Below are 23,617 nucleotides of genomic sequence, written 5' to 3'. Positions count from 1 at the left end.
TTTGCTTCTATTGATATGGTGAATTACCTTTATGGATTTGAGTATGTTAAAACACCCTACTTCATCTCAGGGATGATGTAGAATTTCTTTAATGTGTAGCTGCAGTCTGTTAGCTACGATTTTATTGAGTATTTTGGCATCAATATTCATTAGTAAAATTGGCCTGTAGTTCTCCTTTTTAGTTTGGTCCCTTCCTGGTTTTGGTATCAGGGTGATGTTTGCTTCATAAGAATGTGTTGGGAAAGGTTCTTTCCTTCTCAGTGTTTTGTGATAGGTTCTGCAGTATAGGTACAAGCTCTTTGAAGGTTTGATAGAATTCTGGTGTGAAGCCATCTGGTCCAGGCCTTCTTTTTTTTTTTTGCAGTTTTTTGGCCAGGGCTGGGTTTGAACCTGCCACCTCCGGCATATGGGGCCAGTGCCCTACTCCTTTGAGCCATAGGCACCGCCCCTTTTTTTGGGAAGCTTTTTTATTGTTTCTTCCATTTTACTGAGGGGGTGAGATTCTAGGTCTTGGTCCATTTCCTCCACATTGTCAAATTTCTGGGCATAGAGTTTCTTGTAGTAGTGTTGCTAATGTGTTATTGGAATAATTAGGAAGTTGGAAGGAGGAAAAATCCATTTACCAAAGTAAAAGGTAAATGAATTGGAGTTACAGTTTTCATATTTGTTTTTATGTTTAATTAGAAAATTGGGAAGACAACAGAATTAAGAATCTCTTAAAACTCTGTACGGAATGAGCTTCTCAATGAGGAAGCATTATAAGGAATTAGAAAGGAAAATGGGACAGGTTTGTAACCTCCAAAAGTAAGGTGCAAGCATTATTTAGGGAAGAAAATATTATTTGCAGCAAATAAGGCAAAGTGTTAGTAAAGTTCAAATAATACCAAAAACTTCTCTAACTATATCAAATTGTTTATAAAAGTGAAGTTGGAAATTTTATTTTTATCTGTCGAATTAGGTAGAAAGTTTTAAAATTTTTTTCTGTGACTTAGTATTCATTGGTGTCAAAGATGCAGAAAAGGGGTAAAGTGAGTAACCCATTGCTAAAGCGGTCTGGGAGAAGAGTAGTGTTTAATAATTTAACATCTGAGACTATCTTAAGCATACTTGTAAAATACAGAAAACGTTTTATATACAAAGACCCTCCCCACAACATTATTTTAAAAAGTAAAAACTTTCAGCTTTGGGTATATTTTTGAAAATGATTTGACCTGTGGCATCTCTGATTTTGGGTAACAAGAAACTTACACAGTAAATTTGGTTTGGTATATTAGATTTACCTGATAACTTAAAAATTTTCTCTGACCAGGGAATGTTTAGCATTTTGATAAATAACTTTTTGTTTTAAGCCCAGGCCATTCAGCCCACCTGTAACTTCCAATACCAGCCCACCTCCTGCTGCTCCTTTAGCCCGGGCAGAAAGTTCTTCCTCTATCTCATCATCTGCTTCATTGAGTGCTGCCAATACTCCAACAGTAGGTAAGTGGTTATCAATTACACATGAAATTTAGCATGCAGTGTGTGATCAGACTTTTTTTTTTTTTTTTTTTTAATGAACTAGTAAAAAGTTTAACAGAAATTTTGTTTTTCTGGAAGCACACCTGGCATTACCAAACTGGCCACATTTTCCTTTTCTGTTTTGCAATCTAAATTAGCATGCTGTTAAGAATGAGTCAAATTTATAAACTGCCAATTAATATAAATGGTTGAAGGCAAATTATATGCAGTTTTTTCTACTATGAACTGATAATTGCATTTCTGAGAACGTTCGTGTTTTAAAAACAATTGCATTTTGAAAATTATTATTACCTTTCTTTCTCATTATGAGTAAATAAACAAAGCGCAAAGCCACTTAAAGCAGCTGTGTTTAAGGAACAATAGCCTCTTACCAAAATTTTATATATCCCTACTGCTGCTGGCTTTTAGTCAGAGGTTCTTAACCTTCCTAGTGCCTCCTAATGCCGCTACCCTTTAATACAGTTCCTCATGTTGTGGTGACCCCCAACCATAAAATTATTTTCCTTGCTACTTCATAACTGTAATTTTGCTACTTTTATGAATCGTAATGTAAATATCTGATATGGAGGATGTATTTTCATTGTTACAAAGGGGTTATATCCCACAGGTTGAGAATCTCTGCTTTAGAATGGTAATAGACTGATCTTTGATAATGCAAATCACCGATTTGCACTAACTGAGCACTAACTCAGTAATGTTGAAAGTGTGGTTCTTGGACAGCACCTGTGGCTCAGTGAGTAGGGTGCCGGCCCCATACGCCAAAGGTGGCGGGTTCAAACCCAGCCCCGGCCAAACTGCAACAACAACAAAAAAAACAAACAAACAAAAAAATAGCCGGGCGTTGTGGCGGGCGCCTGTAGTTCCAGTTGCTCGGGAGGCTGAGGCAAGAGAATCGCATAAGCCCAAGAGTTAGAGGTTGCTGTGAGCCATGTGACGCCACGGCACTCTACCCTAGGGCAGTACAGTGAGACTCTGTCTCCACAAAAAAAAAAAAAAGAAGGTGTGGTTCTTGGACTTGTAGCATCTGTGTGTATCTCCTAGATACTTGTTAGAAATGTAGACCCTTTAACCCAAAAACTCCAGGAGGAGGCTAACACTCTTTTAACAGGCCTTCCGGGTGATTCTGCTAAATGCTGAGTTTGAGAACCATAGCCCTAATTAACATATCTTATTACATCCAATTTAATTTGTCACAACTCACATGGAAGTACATCTTGTGTGTGTGTGGCTGTTATAAAAGATAGCATAAGTATTGGAGCCTAGAATGAAATATAAAATGGTTTGATTTCTAAATGTCCTCTTCATCCTATTTTCAATACCTTAATGAACATAGCATTTTCCCCATCTTTTAATTTTGTGTAAACTGAATGTATCTAATAAGTTTAGATATTAAAACAAGTCCTTTTATTTGGTTCAATGAATACATCATTCTTATGTTTTTGAATATATGGTTTGTTAATTTTTGTTTTCATATTTTAGTCATTAAAAAACATAGATGGGCTCTCCTAAAAATCAGGCAGCAGATAACTAAAATAAGCTTCTGTTTTTTCCCATCATCTTTGAATTATTCAGAAGATTTTGTTTGTGATGGAAACTTTAGTTTTCACTGATTGGTATGGATTTCTTTTGGTTTGAGCCAGTGCAGGCAATAGGACACCAAAAGTAGGTAAAAGTGATTATATAAGCAAGTCCACTTATATGTGGATTTTGTACAACAAAGGTTGTTTAAACTCTACCTAAAAATCTCTTTTTATCATGATGATTATTCAGCCCTCTGTTTAGACTTAAAATTTTGATTTCTTCTTGTTTCTTGAAAATGTTTTCTTTTCCTGCAATGTTTTGTTTTATTTAAATATGATAGATGATAATTTGATTGGGACACACTCTGAAATTGAAAAGCACTGTGACACATCACCAGGTATTGTATCAGAAGCAAATATATGTGTTGACTAATGATCCTTAAGCGTATCTAAATACTTTGTTACCTAACTTTTCCTTTTCCAGCAACATATGGTGTTTCAGAAATCAAGAATAACTATCTTAATTTTGTGCTAATTATGTCTAGTTGCTCTATAGGATCTGTTGATATCAAAATTTTCAACGATAAAAACGTAATATTTTTGCATTCTTCCATTTCTCTGCTCTCTTTACCTCAACATTAAGAAGTATCAATAAATCTTAACTCAAAAGCTATCAAAATTAGAAAAGAAGTAGAAAGAATATGTTAATTTCAAAGGCTATTGTCCTAAAACGACACAGATAGTGCCAAAGTCAAAAACACAGAGGTAGGAGATAATTGAGAGTAAGCTTATGTTTTTTACTCTTGATCATTATAGGGGGGTACCCTGTACTCCTTATTCAAGTTTATAAGTGCTCTGCATTTTTAGAACATACAAATGTCTAAATATGCAATAATTAAACCAAAATTGGAAAGCACAATATATCCTTAAGAATATATTTTGTATTTTATTTATTTATGTGTGTGTGTATATATATATATATATATATTTTTTTTTTTTTTTTTTTTTGAGACGGAGTCTCACTATGTTGCCCTTGGCAGAGTGCTGTGGCATCACAGCTCACAGCAACCTCCAACTCCTGGGCTTAAGAGATTCTCTTGCCTCAGCCTCCCAAGTAGCTGGGACCACAGGCGCCTACCACATGCCTGGCTATTTTGTTTGTTTTGGTTGCAGTTGTCATTGTTTTGCTGACCTGGGCTAGATTCAAACCCGCCACCCTCGGTGTATGTGGCCAGCACCCTACTCACTGAGCTACGAGCACTGCCATGTGTTTAAGAATATAAAGAAATTTTTATTTCTAAAAAATTATTTGGGGGTGGCACCTGTGGCTCGAAGGAGTAGGGCGCTGGCCCCATATACCAGAGGTGGCAGGTTCAAACCTGGCCCCAGCCAAAAACTGGGGAAAAAAAATTATTTGGAATAATATAGTATAAAATTACTCTGTTTAAGGGACTTAAGTACATGTTTCCTATGTAAATTCACTATTTTGAAGTATGTATATACAATATGATCTTTTTTTTTCTTTTTTTTTATTAAATCATATAATCATGGGGTACAATGTGCTGGTTTTATATACAATTTGAAATATTTTCATGAAACTGGTTAACATAGCCTTCATGGCATTTTACAATATGATCTTAAAAGGAAAACAAATAGAAAATTCTATAGAGAAAATGCCAAATAGTAAGTGGCTTTTGCATTTTTCTCCTATTTTCTAGTACTTTCCTCTTCTTGCCAATATTTTAGTAATGGGTGTAACAGTTTACAGGGACCAGCCTGAGGAAGAGTGAGACCCTATCTCTACTAAAAATAGAAAAATTAGCCAGGCATTGTGGTGAGTACCTGTAGTCCTAGCTACTTGTGAGGCTGAGACAAAGAGAATTACTTGAGCCCAGGAGTTTGAGGTTGCTGTGAGCTAGGCTGACACTATGGCACTACACCCAGGGCAAGAGAATGAGACTCTGTCTCAAAAAAAAAAAAAGAAAGGAAGAAAGAAAAAAGAAAAAGTGACAGAGTGAGACACTGTCTCAAAAAGAAAAAGAAGAAAAAAAAAAACCAGTATACAGGGAAACTGTTGGAAGAATTCTCATATTATATGCCCAAATTAAATAGTTGAAAAGAATAACTTTGTAGGTTTCTTTTGATTTTTAGAAATAAAGCAATAGTAGACATTATACCTTTGACTATGTATAAATACCCATTTGAATTGAGTTACTCAGGGAAAACATTAATTTCATATTTAAGAGAATGTTAACAGAATATTTGATAATTTATTTTTTTAAAGATTATTATAGTAAGTACTGGTGAGGATGTGGAGAAATTAGAACCCTTATACACTGTTGGTGAAAATATAAAATGGTACAATTACTATGGAAAACAGTATGGCAGTTCCTCCAAAAATTAAAAATAGAATTGCCCTGTGATCCAGCAATTGCACTTCTGGGTATGTGCCCAGAGGAATTGGAGGCAAGGTTTCAAAGACATAATTGTGCATCCATGTTAATAGCAGCACTATTTACAATAGCCCCAAAGTGGAAGCAACCCAAATGTCATTGATGGATGAATGGATAAGCAAAGTGTGTTATACATACTAGGGGATGGTATTCCTCCTTAAAAAGGAAGGAAATTACAACATGGATGAACCTTGAGGACATTGTGCTAAGTCAAATACTGTATGATTTCACTTATAGGAGATATTTAGAGTAGCCAAACTCATAAAGATAGAAAGTAGATTGGTGGTTACCAGGGGCTGAAGGAAGGAGGGAATGGGGAACTATTGTTAAACAGGTATAAGTTTCACTTTCACAAGATGAAAAGAGTTTTGGAGATAGATGATGGTGATGGTGGCATAGCATTATGGATGTATTTCATACAGCTGAACTGTACACTTAAAAATGGTTAAAATGGTAAATTTTATGTTTATTATACCACAGTAAAAAAATAAGGGAAGAAATTATTATAGCCTTCATATTTCTCTGAAATACGCTTTCCTGAATTTCTGATGACCCTCTTTTTTATAACAACATATTAACAAAAAAGTGATGATTGAACTAATTTAGTTTATAGCAAAGTTCCTTGCTGCACAAACATATATTTGCATAGTTATAATTAGTAAATTTATACTTAGTCTGCTCTTTTCTCTTAACATTATGTCACATACATCCCCAAACTTAATGCCTCTTGGGTAGTTCCTTATCTTTCATGTAATCACTCTTTCCTGATTGAACTTTGAAGCCTTGCCAACAGTCATTTTTCTCTTTAATCTAAAATCTGTGTTCAGAGTGATCTTACTAAATAAAAAGCTTAATAATGTTTCTTTTAAATGTTGTCAGGGATTTTAGTGCCATAAGGTATCACAACCTGATGTAGCTCATAAACACTTCTCCAGCTTGATCTGCATGTCCTTTCACATTACAGCCCATCCCTGACTTAATTTATTGGCTTCTGCTTTGCACAACTATTGCTTGTCCTTCAAAAAGGCACAGTTTTTCATACCTCCTTAGCAAAGTGCCTGGCATATATGAGTGGTTAACAAATAGTACCTGTTGTGATTTTTGTGACTAAGTTTTTATGTCATTGAGTTCCTTATCTCCACATGATTTTTTTCTTTCTTACCTTCACATGAAATTTTAAGTTGTCTTGTTATGGGGGGTTTACTTTTCCCAGTGGCCTAGAAGCAGCAGTTCTTTTCTCCATCTATTTTTTATCACTGAGCTATTTTTCTAACTAAGAAGAACCTTCTAAATAAAAATTCCTTCAAAATCTAGAATACCAAGCTAACAAATTATCTTTTTTCATTATTTGTAGGATCTCAAACTTAGTTGTGAGGCAGAGAAAGCCAGTCCTGATTTTTATCAGAATTAACACTTTAGGAATCTCAAAGGTAACTCAGTCTTTCAGTGACTTCCATTATAGGAAAGTCACATCTGAAGTAAAACTATCTGATGACTGTTAAGCGTTTAAGACCAGCCTGAGCCAAAGTGAGACCTCGTCTCTAAAAATAGCCAGGCGTTGTGGCAGTCACCTGTAGTCCCCGCTGTTCAGGAGACTGAAGCAAGAGAATCGCTTAAGCCCAAGAGTTTGAGGTTGCTATGAGCTGTGACACCACAGCACTCTACCCAGGGCGACATAATGAGACTGTTGGTTGTTCACTTTTTTAAAAATAAAAATGAGTAATTATACAAATTCTCCTATGTATTTGTACAAAACTACAAAACTACATCATATATATTAAATAAAATGCTCCACTTGGAAAATCAGTAACAGTAGTGGTAAGGCATACATGGGAAGAGTGCACTTGTGAAGAAAAACAAAGAGAATACATGATTTTTTAGGGGATACTTTAGGTTAAAAAACAAACAAAACAAGTGAACACATGTGGGTTAAAATTGTTTACACTTTATTATATTTTACAGACATTCATCTTTTTATGATTTGACTCTAAACATGTCTTAATCTGAGTGAACTTTATATCAGGAACATTTTTTTTTTAAGTACTTTCATTAGTGAAATATTTATTGAGTCAAGGTAATGTGTGAATGTAACACAAGCATCAAACAATGAGGAGGGTAAAAAGAATTATAACAATAATGAGTAGTATGTGAAACATTATTGCTTGGATGGAAACAACTTAAGTACAAGAATCTTTAATGTCTTGAAGAATATGATTGGGAGAACTGAGAATTTGGCATTTAATGTTTTTAAAGCCATATTTTAGTAATTGTAGCTCTTCAAATCAGGGACTTTTTCTTTCTAACATTCCTTAACTCTTTGGTGTCTTCCATTTTAAAAAAAAATCAGTATGATATGGCTTCCTGAGTTTTTCTTTTCCATTGTGTTATGTTCCAATTGGTTTTATGCTATATTTCTTAGTCTGCAGATTTATATTTGGGACATCATCGAAACTAGTAATAGGATCATTTGTGGTAGTTTAACATTGTAAATCGTGTCAATATTTAATGTATGTCTTTCTGAAGAATTTAACAGATGAATTACATGTATTCTAGGTGTTTCACGGGGTCCTAGCCCTGTCAGCCTTGGAAGTCAGGACACCTTACCTGTGGCAGTTGCCCTTACAGAATCTGTTAATGCCTACTTTAAAGGAGCAGATCCCACCAAGTTAGTTTTAAAATACACTTGTGTGTGTGTGTGTGTGTGTGTGTGTGTTGGGGTAGGGAAGGGGAAGCTTGGTAAATTTTAAGAGTTTATATTTTACTCAATTTAGGCTGGGATTTTCTGTTATTTATCTGCTTTTTGCTATCTAATATAGTCATTCAAAGATTGTTTTTCAAATTAAAATATCTCTCTAATCAGCAGTGGTGATGGCATTTTTCCAGTTGATTTACATTTCTTGTCAAGGCTTTATGGGCATTTATCACCCATCTGTAGTTTGACATTATCTGTGAAGCAGATGGCAGCCAACCTGTTTAGGGATAGAACTCTGAATGCGTGGCTATTGTATGTCTTGGTGAAAGTTTGACATTGCCAATGCATGTTTAATGTGAGACTCTTGCTGAGAGTTAGCCTGCAAGAGTCTGATAGAAGGAGAAAATTAGAAAGGACTTAACTTCTTTCTCTTAAAGAGAATCATATTTGAATGGATGACCACCTTTATTTTTCCTGCATAATGTTTATTCAACCTGTATTCATTCATGAAATAATTTGACCGCTTACTATTTGTAAGACTCTAAATGTCCTGAGGATACTTCAATAAACAAAAGAAAGTTCTTTCCTGAGCTTGCATTTTAGTAAAGGAAAAGTGATAAACAGATGGCTATATGTATTTGGTATTGATATATGGCTATCAAGAAAAATAAACCAGGGTAAGATGATTGAGAATAACAATAGAGGGCTGCTATTTTAGATGGAATGATCAGGGAAAACCTTTTTGAGATTAACTTAAGCAGAGACTTGAAAGACATGGAGGAGCAAGCCAGGCAGATGTCTGAGGGAAGAGCATTTCAGGAAGAAGGAGCTAGTTACCCTGAGGACCTGAGATAAAAGCATACTTAGAATATTCAAGAAACAGCGTGTCACTGAACAGAAGTAAACAAGGGAGAGAGTAGTCAAAGGTGAATCCAGAGAGGTACAACATAAGGCTGGGCATTGTAGGCCATGATAAGGAGTTCAGAATTATTTGGGGTGAGGTGGGAAGTCAGTGGAAGCTTTGAGCAGAGGGGTGATGAGATTACCTATGTTTTCGGAAGGAGCAATCTGGCTGCTCTGTGGAGAATAAACTGGGAGGTGGGGTGCCGGAGTAGGTGAAAAAAGAGAGTGTTAACTACGTAAGTCTGACTGAGAGATGGTCAGGAAGGCAAGAAAGATCTAGCAAAGGAGTTTGAGATAGCAAGCCACAATAGAGCAGAGGAGAGAACCAATAGAGCAGTGTCCAGAAATTAAGTGAATAGATCATTCCATGAAGGAAGATGTGAAGCATGTCTGATACTGCTGACAGGTCAGGAAAAATTGATCATTGACAATATGAAAGTCAATGGTGATTTTCAAAAGCCATTTTAGTGGCATCATGGAGATGAAAGCCTGCCATGAAAGAGAGTTCAGAAGCAGGCGGCAATTTAAATCTGGACAGCTATATTTGGAAAGAACAAATGTAGACAACTCTTTCAGGATGTTTTACTCTCAGTGAGGGCAGAGAAATGGAATGGTAGCAGTGAGATGGTAGAATCAGAAGGTTTTATTTACAGTTGTATGAGTGAAGTCCTTCAGTATTTAAGAGGAGATGAGCTCCAGTGCAGAATTAGTGGAATTGGCCCTAGGCACAGAAACTAGTCATCTATTGAAATAGGATGGAGGGCAGAAGATACAGTTGGAAAGTTAGATAGATGAGGAGATTAGTAGTGAGCGCGTGAGGACATTCTTTTCTTATTTTATTTCCTCTGTAAAATTAAAGCAAAGAGATTAGAGGGAAGGAATATGGCAGATGAGAGAAGAAAGGAGAAATTACGAAAAGAGAACAGTAAATAGACTAAGGAATATGATCAAATCTCCAGGTAACACTAAGGAGACCCATTTCAAAGGAAGGGATAGAAGGTTGGAAGAAGTAAAGAGAGCAAGGGGAAATTGCCACCACCATCATCAGGCCCACTGCTTTGTGGGGGTTGAGAGGGAAGAATAGCTACAACTAGGGATAGTGTGACCAGGGAAGTAATGTCCTTGTGGATCAGCCAGGGAATGATTATAGTAAAATGAAGGAACATTATCAGTGTAAGCATTTGTTTTTGGAGTTTAATTCCAGGAAAAGATAATGCTAGGTGAGTATGCATTTTATGTTGAATCCTTTTTTACAATTAAGTTGAAAAAATAATTTATCCATAACTATGATACAGAATATAGATATACACATGTGTGTATTGTATGTTTTTTTAAACCAAATATGCTTTAAGTGGAGCTTAAAGCATTTTATTTAAACATTTTTCAAAATCCCCAATTCTAGGTGTATTGTAAAGATCACTGGTGACATGACAGTATCGTTTCCAAGTGGAATTATTAAAGTCTTCACTAGCAATCCATCTCCAGCTGTGCTGTGTTTCAGGGTGAAAAATATCAACAGACTGGAGCAGATTCTTCCAAATGCACAACTTGTGTTCAGGTTTGTGTGCTTTTGTTTTGAGAACTGAAATTTCATTTTGAGAAACATTTTCCTTCTTCTTTAGAACAATAATATTTAATTTGAAGATAATACCAAAATTATTTATTATCATTAAGCAGCCTTGTACTATCTTTTTATTTTTGGTGATGGTGACAGTTATTTTAAAATGCTCTTAATCCTTTTCTCTTTCTCCACTTTCTTATCTTTCAGTCAAGCTTCTGCTGTTTTCCATTCTTTATCCCTAAATCTTTGTTTTCCCTCATCCCATCTTTTGATTCATTTCTACTAGTCTTTCCTAGGTCACCAAATTACTGCACAAAGGCAAAGGATAAAGATAAGTCAAATAAAATAACAATAATATTTCTTATAATACAGTGATCCATCACAGTGTGATTCTAACACAAAAGATTTTTGGATGAACATGCAAGCTGTTACTATCTACCTCAAGAAGCTATCAGAGCAAAATCCAGCTGCTTCTTATTATAATGTGGATGTATTAAAGTATCAGGTGAGTGTTACATCATTGTAAGAATCCTAAATTTAAAAATTAACAAATAGACTCTAGCATGTAATTAAATGAATAAATATGTCATAGGCAAATTTTCATTCCAGGAATGCAAGGATATTTTGAAATTAGAAAATCTGTCAGTAAGCTAGTGAAGATTTGATAATGTTCACCATGTACTTGTGATTAAAATACGGAGTAAATATAAATACATAAATTTGTCTTCACTTGAAAAGACCAGCAGTGTCAGTCTTAATAATGAAATACCTATTCTGAAGCAGTCAATTAAAGTCAGGAGTGGCAAAGAACCAATTATTCCTATTCATATGTGAGATTTGTCTGGATGTGTTAGCTAAAAGAATAAAATAAACGGAAATACATACCAGTAAAGAGGAAACAAAACAATCTTTATTTACAAGTGACATATTTCTGGAAATCTCAAGAGAATCAATGAAAACTATTTGATATGGGATTTAGTAAGTTGGTCAGTTTAAAAATTAATACAAAAATGAATAACTTTAAAAACAATGGTTAGAGAAACTAATGGAGAAAAACACTCATAATAAAAAATTAGAAACACAATACATTTTCCATTGACCTGAATATTGTTAGAAAGGTGTGCTTTATACATCTAAAAGAAGACTCAAAAAGTTCAGCTGATTCTAAATTAACTTATAAAGTTAACATGCAAGTTAATTATCAGAAACTCGGAGGTATGTCTCTAATTGTGTTTGGAGACTTGAGGATGATTTTCAAGTTCTCTAAAAGAATCAAGCCTGGGGCTTGGTGCCTGTAGCACAGTGGTTACAATGCTGGCCACATGCACCAAGGCTGGCAGGTTCAAACCCAGCCTAGGCCAACTAAACAACAATGACAACTGCAAAAAAAAAAAAAAAGTTATGGCGGGTGCCTGTAGTTCCAGCTAATTGGTAAGCTGAGGCAAGAAAATCGCTTAAGCCCTTAAGTTAAAGGTTACTGTGAGCTGTGACATCATGGCACTCTACCTAGGGAGACATAGGGAGACTCTGTCTCAAAAAAAAAACAAGAAACAAAGTATATGCCAGCAGAGGAAGAGATTAATTAAATGAATAACTGCAGCCATTAAAAACATTGAGATGGATTCATGTTTGTATATACCTACAGAAAGTCTGGAAGGATATGTACTACCATATTAACTGTGGGGAGAAATTTTGTGTTTTATATACTTCTCTGTTGTTTGAATTCTAGTCAGCTAATTGTAATACAATGGCTTATGAAAAAAATTAAAATGGCTTGTGTTTCTAACAAATAGGTACTTAAAGAATGAAAAAGTACTGCCACTTAAGTTGTCTTAGTTTCTTACAGGTATTCATTTATTTGACAGACATTTATTATTCAGGTATGCTAATTGCTGGGATTAGGACCAGGATACAGTAAACCTAATAAGTAAATAATATTGTCTATTAGAAAATGAGTATTATAGAGGAAAATAAAGGTAAAGTGTAAGAAAAGGCAGATTGAAAATACAATTTTCAGTATAAATTTAAAAAGAGTAGTTGGGTCTCCTTGAAAACAGAAGTCATTTGAACAAGGTGCAGAAGAATCGTAAGGAATTATACCATTTATTGAGAGTCATGTGATTAATCTAAAGCATTTTAAGTTGAGAGTATTCTAATCTCAGGCTTGTGGAACTTCATGGTGACCTATCCTTTTTTCTCTCTGTAAACAAAATCTAAATTCTTAAAATTCGTGAAGAATCTTAGAATTCTGTGTTGATAGCTGGGCATAGTGGCTTACGCCTGTAATCCTAGTACTTTGGGAGGGCAAGGAGTTCAAGACCAGTCTGGGCAACAAAGCAAGACCCCATCTCTACAAAAAATAATGCATATTAGCTGGGTGTGATGGGGCATGCCTGTAGTCTGAGCTACTTGGGAGACTGAGGCAGGATTGATTGAGCCCAGGAGTTTGAGGTGGTAATGAGCTATAATGACACTGCTGTGATATAGACAGGGTAACAGAATGATACACTATTTAAAAAAAAAAATCTCTGTTGAATGTTGGGAGTTCTCAAACTTTACATGCACAAATAAGAATCTCCTGATAACATGCTGATTTCTGGCACCTGTCCCTAAGCTATTAAATTGGATTTTCTGCAGTTGGAGCCAGGGGAATGTGCATTGTGAAGAAGCACCCCAGCAGTTTTGATGTAGATAGTCCGACACATTGAGAGTGACCTTTACTCCTTTGAGATGTTTTGAAATTAGAAAATCTGTTAGTAAGCTGATCGAAATGCACCTGTTTTACTCTGCCTAGCAACGTGGTCCCTTTCTGTGGACTCTTAATGTTCAAGTAACCACATCATTAACATGACTTGTTAACTTTCCAGGCCAAAGATGAGTGTTTGTTTTTTCTCTTTAAAGGTGTCAGCAAATGGTATTCAGTCCACTCCTCTGAATCTTGCAACATACTGGAAATGCAGTGCTAGCACCACAGATCTGAGAGTGGATTATAAATACAACCCAGAAGCTATGGTGGCACCTAGTGTGCTTTCCAACATACAGGTGGTAGTACCAGTGGATGGAGGAGTCACAAATATGCAGTCCCTCCCCCCTGCAATGTGGTAAATTAAATATATTTCTGAATTCCTAATAAATTTGTTATAATCCTCAATTTTTAAAAGCCGAGTTCTGAAAGTTGTCTTATAAGTTTGAATAGTTTAGTGCACTTTCCCATAGAAACCATGCTATAAAAGATGCTGTCCATTTTACTAGTCAAACTGTAGTAGCCTCACTCCAAAATAAACAAAACTGGTTTTGCTGTACCACCTAGACTTGAATGATTCCATTTCAGCTTTACCCTTAGGCAAATTGCTTAACCTGTCTAAACGTCTTTATTTTTCCATTTAAAAGTCTTTAAATATACCATGTGACATATAGTAATGCCTATCTGTTAGCATTCATCGGTATTAATATTAAGTCTATCTCTTAACAACCTCTTTTGTCCCCTCTATTAATATTAGTATAGACTTAACCACTCTTTATATTTGCTTCACCATTTAATGACTGATGAAGGTAGTGAGCCACCTTACGTAATTTAGTAAATTTTCATTAATTGAGAAATATAAAGCATTTTATTCATTTATAGTATGTCATAAACATGTTCACCAAGTAGTACTATTTAAAGTAGACTTAGCCCTATAGTTGTCATAGTGAAAATATTTAAAATGTATATTTATTAACGTTTTATCATACATAAGTTACTATACTAGACAATTGATCTGAAAACATTTGTTCTTACTACAGGAATGCAGAACAAATGAAAGCCTTTTGGAAATTGTCCGGTATTTCAGAAAAATCAGAAAATGGAGGTAAGTGTGTGCATGCTTTTTTATTTATAATGTGATCACTGCAAGTGGACTTTTTTTTTTTTTTTTTGCCTGGGGTAGAGTGCGTTGGCCTTAGCCTAGCTCACGGCAACCTCAAACTCCTACATTCAGGTGATCCTCCTTGCTTTAGTCTCTCGAATAGCTGGGAGTATAGGTGCCTGCCACAAAATCTGGCTAATTGTCCTATTAGTAGAGATGGGAGTTTCACTCTTGCTCAAGCTAGTCTAAAACTCCTGAGCTCAGGGGATCCTCTGCATCAGCATCCCAGAATGCTAGGATTATAGGCATGGGCCACATCATTCAGCCTGAAAGTGGACTTTTTGAAGGCATGTTTATGGAAAGTTTCCTCCTGGAATTTCATGTCTTCAGTTCTAGATGTGACCACTAGGTGGAAGTTAATATCTTAAATAAGAAAGGATCAGCTGAGATTTAGTACACATATTTTTCCTAGTCTAGGTTGAATATGCTTTCTCTGTAAGAAAAGGAGTTTCTTTTGCTATAACGTTTATATTATGCAATTTTTTCTTATAATGACATGTTAATATTAATATAAAATACCCTGTAAAGTAAATTTATTTATTTAGAGACGTAGTCTCACTCTTTTGCCCTGTGGGTAGAGCGCTATGGTGTCAGCCTAGCTTACAGCAACCTTAGACTCTTGGGCTCAAGTGATCCTCCTGCATAGGCCTCCTGAGTAGCTGGGACTACAGGCACCTTCCACAATGCCTGGCTAGTTTTTTTTATTTTTAGTAGAGACAAGGATCTCACTCTTGCTCAGGCTGGTCTCAAACTCCTGAGCTCAAGCAATCAACCTGCCTCAGCCTCCCAGAGTACTAGGATTACAAGGGTAAACCACTTCACGTGGCTTAAGAAAGTAAGTTTAAAGAAAGAGAACTGTCTAATCCTAGGTAGGTAAGCTGATAGATAACTAATTAACACACTGCTTAGGTCATTCTGTTAGTAGGGTTCTCCTGGCCCCCTAAAAATCATTTAAGAAGCTTCTAGGCTTCTTAATCTTTTATACTTAATCTTTTTCAGAGAATTTTTCCTGGTCATTTTCCCCTGTTAAAACTAACCATCAACAGCTTTTTATTCTGTGGTAATTATTTTAAGGAGAAGCAAGTTAATTGCCCCCTCCTACTAAATCTGCATCCCTTTATGCTGACAATGCCAAGAAAAAGTCTGTACTAGCTGATCATTTCTAGAAATCTCCCCTAACTCAGTTGATAATTAGGATATAATTACCAGGACAATCAAGTCTTTAACAATAGATATTCTCATTTTCTTTTGATCAAAGAGAATTCTCCTGCCTTTTTTTTGAATGCCTAATTAGCCTCCAATAACATTTCCTATTGAGTAGGTTTTTAAGATTTTCAGAATGTACTCAGCTTTTTCTTTTTGAGCATTTTAGCATAATGTGATCAAAATATAAAATACATGAGTACTTTTCTCATGAATATTTCTTTATAAAGGAGCATAAACTTATCTATATTGTCTGTTCACTTATACTTGCTATGTAGAATCAGACTCTTATGAAATAACCAAGTACTAAAGAGTTGCCTATTTTCAGGTGGCCAACTGCATTGACTTTAACCCTAGCTATATGTGACCTTTAGTGAACCAAGCTGAAATTACTTGTTTAAACTGGAAGGAAACCAGCAGTCTTGTTTGCAATGAGGGCTTAACCAGTTAGCAAGGAAAAAGTAATATCTTTTTATCCTATTTAATGGAGGCTATACTATTACAAATACTTACCCAGCAATAAATTTGTTTTTTCAAAAATATGACAAATTTTTCTTTTTTCTTTCTTTTTTCCTTACAGCAACCTCATCCTCCTGAGCTCGGCCTCCCAGTAGCTGGGACTACAGGCATGCACTACCACTTCTGTCTGACGTTTCTGATTTTTGTAGATTTGGGGTCTTGCTCTTACTCAGGCTGGTCTTAGACTCCTGGCCTCAGGCAATCCATCTGCCTCAGCCTCCCAAAGTGCTAGGATTATAGGCATGAGCTGCTGCTATATGCAGCTAAGATACAATTTTTTTAATCAGATATTTTAAGTTCCCCTATGCTATTTAGGTATACATAGAGTGTCTATGTGAGGAAATGGAAGAATCTCATAAATTTGTTTCTGATGTGGTTAGTCAAGATGTTCAAAAGAATTATCCAGTATGATGCCCCATGATCATATCAATGTACACAGCTATGATTTAATAAAAAAAAAAAAAGAATTATCCAAATTAGAATACTGTGAAATAAAAATCTGTTTTCTGTTGCCAGCTCTGTATCCAGAAAAGGGACAGGAAATAATTCTAAAGTTTGGGAATTGCCACGGTGGCTTCTCTTGGCCCGTGGTAAAACCTAAAACCTTCACTGAACTGAATTGCTAATAAGACTTGTAAAAGTTTAAGGAGAGCTTGGACAATAGTTACGAATTCTGCACCACTAGGCAAAATAATACAGGGCTGATCAGAGTTGTGCCATCTTGTTCCATATTTCTCTTTGTAGTGTTAAATTTCTGTGCAGAGGATCATAGAATCTTAACTCTGGTAACCTAGCACTTGCCTTGGTTAGAACCAGAAACCTGGGAACCCTCCTATACTTATTCTTCTTATCTCTTGATTCTAACTCCTAAATATCTTTCAAATAACTTTCTAAATAGCATTCCTTTCCCTTAGAGCTAGTTCACATCCCCTTTTCCTGTTACCTAGAGTCCCAAACTGCTCTATGCTTTATTGACTTGGAATTGGTCTCCCAACTGTGTTTCTTGCTTCTGACTTCCCTTCTGAGACGCTAATCTTGTCTTCCGTATCTTTGGTGATTCTCTGTGGTTATGTCAATTTCTTACCATGACCGGGTCCTTACTATCACTCTAGACTCATCTGCCACTTTACTCGCTTTACTTGTCTGATGTCTTCCTGGTATTCTGGTATAGATGCAGTCCTTTAACTAAATCATGCTCTCTCAGGTCTCCTGTCCTTGTACCTATAAAGTATAGACCATCATCATTTCCACCATTTATAACTTTAAGCAGAGACGTGTGCTTTTGCTCTCATAGCCCCTGAGAGCTCCTTTATAACATTTATCATATTCAGTATAATTATTGGTTTCTGTCAAGCTATTAGAGGTGTCTTAAATAAATGCTTATATCAAAAAGAAAGCACCTCAGAAATACCTATTTGGCATGATGTTAGACCAATAAAATTTTAAAAAGAAAAGTAAGTAGAAAATAGTAATATTGATAATAACTTTCCCTATCCATACTACCTTGCCTTATTTACCTCTTCCACCTCCATGATCTGGTATTCAGCAATCATTTCTTTTTGACTTTAGCAGACCTATGTTCCTTCTACAGTTTCCCTCTTGTCTGTCCTCAATTACTTCCTTTTCTTTTGACTCACTTCAACATGCTGATAGCATAGGCCTACAGTAGTGAACTCTGAAGATTAGTATTAAAAGTCAAAGAGAAGCATGGATTAAAATTATTTACTTAGGCTAGGTGGGATGGCTCTGGCTAGGCGGGGTGGCTCTCACCTGTAATCCTAGCACTCTGGGAGTCCAAGGCAAGTAGATTGCCTGAGCTCAGAAGTTCCAGACCAGCCTGAGCAGGAGTGAGACCTCATCTCTACCAAAAATAGAAAAACTAGCTAGGCGTCATGCCAGGGCTAGAAAAACTAGTCCCATTTACTTAGGCGGCTAAGGCAAGAGATCTCTTGAGCCTAAGAGTTTGAGGTTGTTGTGAGGTATGATGGCACAGTAATCTACCCAGGGCAACAGAGTGAAACTCTGTATATATATAAATGAGAAAAAAAGATTATTTGCTTAATGAAAATTCAGACTTACTGAATAAAGTCTAATTTGGAAGCAGGACCGTGGTTTATTTACACATCTCATGTTAACACAGGACTGATGTTTAGTTTATGCGCTCATTGGGTTTTTTTTTTTTTTATGTGAAACATATTTTACCCTGTACCCTGTGTAAGTTATTTATTCTCTTCTTTGTAGGTTCTGGGTCACTCAGAGCAAAATTTGATCTTTCAGAAGGGCCTAGTAAGCCCACAACTCTTGCAGTGCAATTCCTCAGTGAGGGAAGTACCCTGTCAGGAGTAGATATTGAACTCATAGGCACTGGTTACAGGCTTTCCTTAGTAAAGAAGCGGTTTGCCACTGGTAAGTTTGAAGATTTCAAACTTTTCAATGTACATGGGAAACGTTTGTTTTTGTTTTTGACAGAGGGTCTCACTGTCACCTGGGCTAGAGTCCAGTGGCGTCATCAAAGCTCACAGCACCCTCAGTCTTCTGGGTTCAAGTAATCCTCCTTTCTCAGCCTCTCAAATAGCTGGGAATACAGGCAGGGACCACCACACCCAGCTAGGAAAACGTTTGTATTCTAACTGTTACTAAACAACTGTCAAGCAGTTTCTAATTTAAAGACATGGAAATTTTTTCTTTGACCCTTGGTACGACGTGCTAGGTAGACACATCTGGGAAAGAGTGTGCTTTTGGTTAGTTTAGCTGAGCACCTCTGATCTAATTCTAATGTATTGTAAACAACAGGTGGGAGCTAGGGTTTTGTATCTGTAGCCACCATGAAAAATGTCCTCCTCTGAGGGCATTTGGAATTTTAATTACAAAGGTCTGCTTGGTGTTTTTCAGGACGATACCTGGCGGATTGTTGACGAACCTGGGAAAGTGGTTTGGCTCAAGGGAGTAGTCCAAACTTGCCATTCTGCATTATGTTTTCTTTCCAGACACTATTCTAACTTGTATGATGTCTTTCAATCTTAGTCAAATTTGAGAACTGACTACAAACATTAAATTGCACTTTTAAAGCGAGTCATTGAAAGAAATAGCACTGAAATGATTTTCTATGCTGTAAATGATCAACTGCAATATTCAGGAAGCACATTATTCAAATGCTCAGTAAAAATGAAGTTTTCATAGGCTGAAATTTTTAATTATCTCCAGTGTCTATGTTGGAAAAAGGGGTTATAGGGTGATATCAGGCTTAAAATTTCAGGAGAACAAACAAAATAATTTAGCTTTCCATACTTTTTTTGAAGTTTGGAAATTTTATAAGTTTGCTATTGAATGGATAAAAACAGAATATGAATTCTAAATTTTGGATAATGTAAACTTAAAACACGGAGTCAAATTGAGTTTTGTGCCATAGTAATCAGACCAGAGTCCAAGTTGTATGCAAAAAATTTGTAATTTGATTCTCATAAACATTAATAAAATGTAAGTGGTGTTTTTATATGATACTTTTAAATTGTCAAGTGCAATGTGTTTTAAAATAAGCTTGCAAAAGACAGCAGAGAAATTTACTTCTGCATTTAGTTAACTTTATAGAAGTTGTGATTGTTTTGATGAATTAATGCTATAGATTTAATTTATTTTTATATGAATTACATAATGTGTGCCTTTTAAAACAATAACAAAACCCAGAAATGTGCCTATTCAGTTAGTGTTCATTAATGTGCCTAACCTTTTTTCTCACAGTCTGGATCTTCTATTCAGAATTGTATAGTAGTCAAGCATTTTTATAAGATATTTGCAATTTTTGTACATACTTTTGACTTACAATTGGGAAGGGAATTCCTAGTAACTAAAGGATAACTTATACTTAAGAACCCTGGCTCACTTCTTTGGTGATACACTGTAGCCACTAGAAAGAGAAATAAACCCAATGGCGTGTGTTTATGGGGGGAAAATTGCCTTCAGGTATTCAACACTAACTTTATCAAAAGTATGTGAATTTTAAAACAGTCAAATTCTGAAAAACTGTACTGATAAATTGGAAACTAGTATTTTAACTCTTAATTTAGCATTTCCCTTGACTCTGTTTGTCATTGAAAATTTATACATTTATTTACTGATGTAAACATGAGTTCTGTAGTATTTTGTGAGGAATATATTTTTTAATGATCAATTTTGGCAATAGAGGGAGAAGCACTGCTATTTGTTTTTATTTAAGCAATTGGAAAAATTACCAATTTATACATTTCTATTCTTACTTAATTCCCACCTGGTAAAAATAAGGAAGTTATTTGAAGTGAAGGATTAAGGTAAGCATTTCTTAAAATAAACTACTAATACTAAATATTAAAAAACATAATTTTATAGCAAATCCTGATTAATTAAAGAAATGAAATATTTTGGACAAAGTTTTCTAGTTTACAAGTGGGAATTTTATTTATAATGATAAATACCAGTTTCCTTTGTTTTGCGTAGTAGAAGTGATAAATTGTGATATAATTTATATAAAACCACTAATTATTCTGTTAAGCTTTACAGAAAATAAGACCCCTATTAATACTGGACATTTATGTGACATCTTGCTATACTAAATACAACAGAAAATCCCACTCTTTGGCAATGTATAACACACTGTGTGCTTTTTTGTATATTCAGTGTTAACCCAATTCTAAATTTTGACTTTACTAAAGCAACATATAAGACAATTTGCTAAAATATTAATCATTACTAAATAGCGAGCAAAATTAGAACTCTTACATTGTGCCCTTTTAAATATCAGTTACAGTCCCTTCCTGGAATTTTAAACTGTAATCTGCTTTGCAATCAAACTGCTTTTATTGGGCAGTTAATATTTTATTATTGGAAATCAGACACTATAATATTCACCATGTTTGTTTTTAATCAGGTATTACCTAAAAATCTACAAATTAGTAAAATGGTTAAACTTCTGCACTTTCTTAATTACCACAGTCTTCATACCAAGTGTTGATACATAAATTTGTATTGGGTACAGGTTACAATTTTGAAGCCATATGAGTTTATACTGATTTTTTTTTTTGTTTAAAAATCTATTAATGGTGTAAAAAAAGACCAGTAGATTTTCAATGGGAAACGTATCTAGCAAGCTGGTTCTTGCTTATATGTATAGATAAACTTTGTAGCTGCCTCTTTAACCAAGGATTTGTAAACACAACTCTAACAAATGTGAGTTTTTAAGGATTGTTATTTACTACTTTGGGTTGTAATTAGAACAATGCACATCTTCTATCTTCCAAATTTTGTAAATATTTTTGATTTTTTTCATAAAATGTAAATTTTACATGAAAGTTGTGCCCTTAATAAACATGTAATATATAATTTATCAGTTGGTTTATGTGTCTTTGTATCCCTGTTGATAGTAATAGCTATGTCATCAATGTTAGGACAAAGCAAGCTGGTCAAGCAATGAGTAGTTGGTTTTGAACTCTGTACGACTATTTGAACAAGCATTCAGATTAAACTGTTACTTAGTTTTCATTGGTCATATGCAAAACTTTATTTGGAGTGTATCCAAAAATTGTCAAAATTGTGTAACAAAATTGTTTTTAATACATTTTAAAATATATGTAAGGCTGGGTGCAGTGGCTCACACCTGTAATCCTAGCATTCTGGGAGGCCAATTTGGGTGGTTTGCTTGAGCTCACAAGTTTGAGACCAGTATGAGCAAAAAGCAAGACCCCATCTCTACTAAAAATAGAAAAATTGAGGCAAGAGGATCGCTTGAGTCCAAGAGTTGGAGGTTGCTGTGAGCTACAATGCCAAGGCACTCTACCCAGGGTGACAGCTTGAGGCTCTTTATAAAAATAATAATAATAATAATATATATATATATATACACACATACATATTCATTTATTTATATACATGTATATATATGCACACACATATATATTTAAATTAATGTTGAGTTTTAGCAAAGACATTCCTCCCAAGCAGTTACTCAGAATATAATCTAAAAATCTTAATTTTCTAAAGAGCTAGTCAGGGACATCAAACTTTTCAAAATACAATAGATTTAAGAGGCGGCAAAAGAAGGAAATGAGAAAAGAAAGAATTTATCCTGAATATTGAGAATTATGCCAAATTCGTATATCTGTGTCAGGGTTAGGGAATTTGTGGAAAGACCAGACATATTATTCTTACCATTTGTACCATATACCATTATTTTTGTTTATTATTTTCTCTTATTCATTTTCCCTTCTTTCTGTCCTCTGTTAGACTAAATGATGCAGGCTACTGTAATAAACAATCCCACAATCTTAGAGGCTACACACAGATTCTATGTTGTTCACATCACAGTCATAAATAAGAGTAGAAGAAGAGCGCTGCTCCATATAGTAACCCAAGGACCCAGGCTGCGTCCATTTTGCAAAATCTCCACTTTAATCAACAGATGGCAAAAGAGCAGAGTTTTAATTTAAGAGTCAGGCACAGAATTGGCATCATCACTTCTGCCCACATTCCTTGAGCCAGAACTTGATCTTGTGCCTCTAAACCAACTACAAGGAAAGATGGGAAATGTAATTTGGTTCTGTGCCCAGAAAGAAAAGAAAACAGGGTTTTGGTAAAGTAGTCCTCTGCTACAAACCCTACCCCTTTTCCATTTTATTGCTTTGTCTATCTCTGTTTTCTAAATGTGCATTTAATGGTGTCTGCGGCTCTTAATAGTAAAGATTTTTTTTCCATGCTCTCTTGCTATACAGGCAGTGCCCGGGTAACAAACAAGATAGATTCTATAGGTTCTTAACTTGAATTTTTGTATATAAGTTGGAGCAGCTATGTTTACCTATAATAATAGCCCCTGTTTGTAAGTAAGTGTGAGTCGTACATCAGTTGGATGTTTGTAACTCAAGACTCTGTATATCCCTGTTTTAAAATATATCTCTTTCCATACTTCTTTTTTTTTTTTTTTTTTGTAGAGACAGAGTCTCACTTTATGGCCCTCGGTAGAGTGCCGTGGCCTCACACAGCTCACAGCAACCTCCAACTCCTGGGCTTAAGCGATTCTCTTGCCTCAGCCTCCCGAGTAGCTGGGACTACAGGCGCCCGCCACAACACCCGGCTATTTTTTGGTTGCAGTTTGGCCGGGGCCGGGCTTGAACCCACCACCCTCCGTACATGGGGCCGGTGCCTTACCGACTGAGCCACAGGCACCGCCCTCTCTTTCCATACTTTTAATGATTGTTTCTGAATGAATGTTTGTGGTAACTCAAAAACCACTGCTCATCTTTAGCATGCAGTATTTCTTTTCTTTTTTTTTCTCAAGACAGAGTCTCACTATGTTGCCCTCAGTAGAGTGCTACGGTGTC

At 35.5% G+C, this 23,617-nt stretch overlaps 1 protein-coding gene across 1 annotated transcript in view; it reads left to right on the top strand.

Annotated features, from left to right (window-relative positions):
• FCHO2 (FCH and mu domain containing endocytic adaptor 2) overlaps positions 1 to 21,630 on the top strand; it is a 149,189-nt gene extending 127,559 nt beyond the window's left edge. The window contains exons 21-28 of the mRNA XM_053598655.1: positions 1,350 to 1,479; positions 8,045 to 8,156; positions 10,489 to 10,644; positions 11,020 to 11,152; positions 13,549 to 13,748; positions 14,431 to 14,495; positions 18,516 to 18,680; positions 19,167 to 21,630. Coding sequence (XP_053454630.1) covers positions 1,350 to 1,479; positions 8,045 to 8,156; positions 10,489 to 10,644; positions 11,020 to 11,152; positions 13,549 to 13,748; positions 14,431 to 14,495; positions 18,516 to 18,680; positions 19,167 to 19,189 — 984 coding nt within the window. The 3' untranslated portion in view covers positions 19,190 to 21,630. The remainder of the gene's footprint in view (positions 1 to 1,349; positions 1,480 to 8,044; positions 8,157 to 10,488; positions 10,645 to 11,019; positions 11,153 to 13,548; positions 13,749 to 14,430; positions 14,496 to 18,515; positions 18,681 to 19,166) is intronic.
• The last annotated feature ends 1,987 nt before the right edge of the window (positions 21,631 to 23,617 follow it).

This window comes from Nycticebus coucang, chromosome 1 (assembly GCF_027406575.1).
Source record: "Nycticebus coucang isolate mNycCou1 chromosome 1, mNycCou1.pri, whole genome shotgun sequence".
NCBI lineage: Eukaryota > Metazoa > Chordata > Mammalia > Primates > Lorisidae > Nycticebus > Nycticebus coucang.
This window is presented reverse-complemented; position numbering and strand designations above follow the sequence as displayed.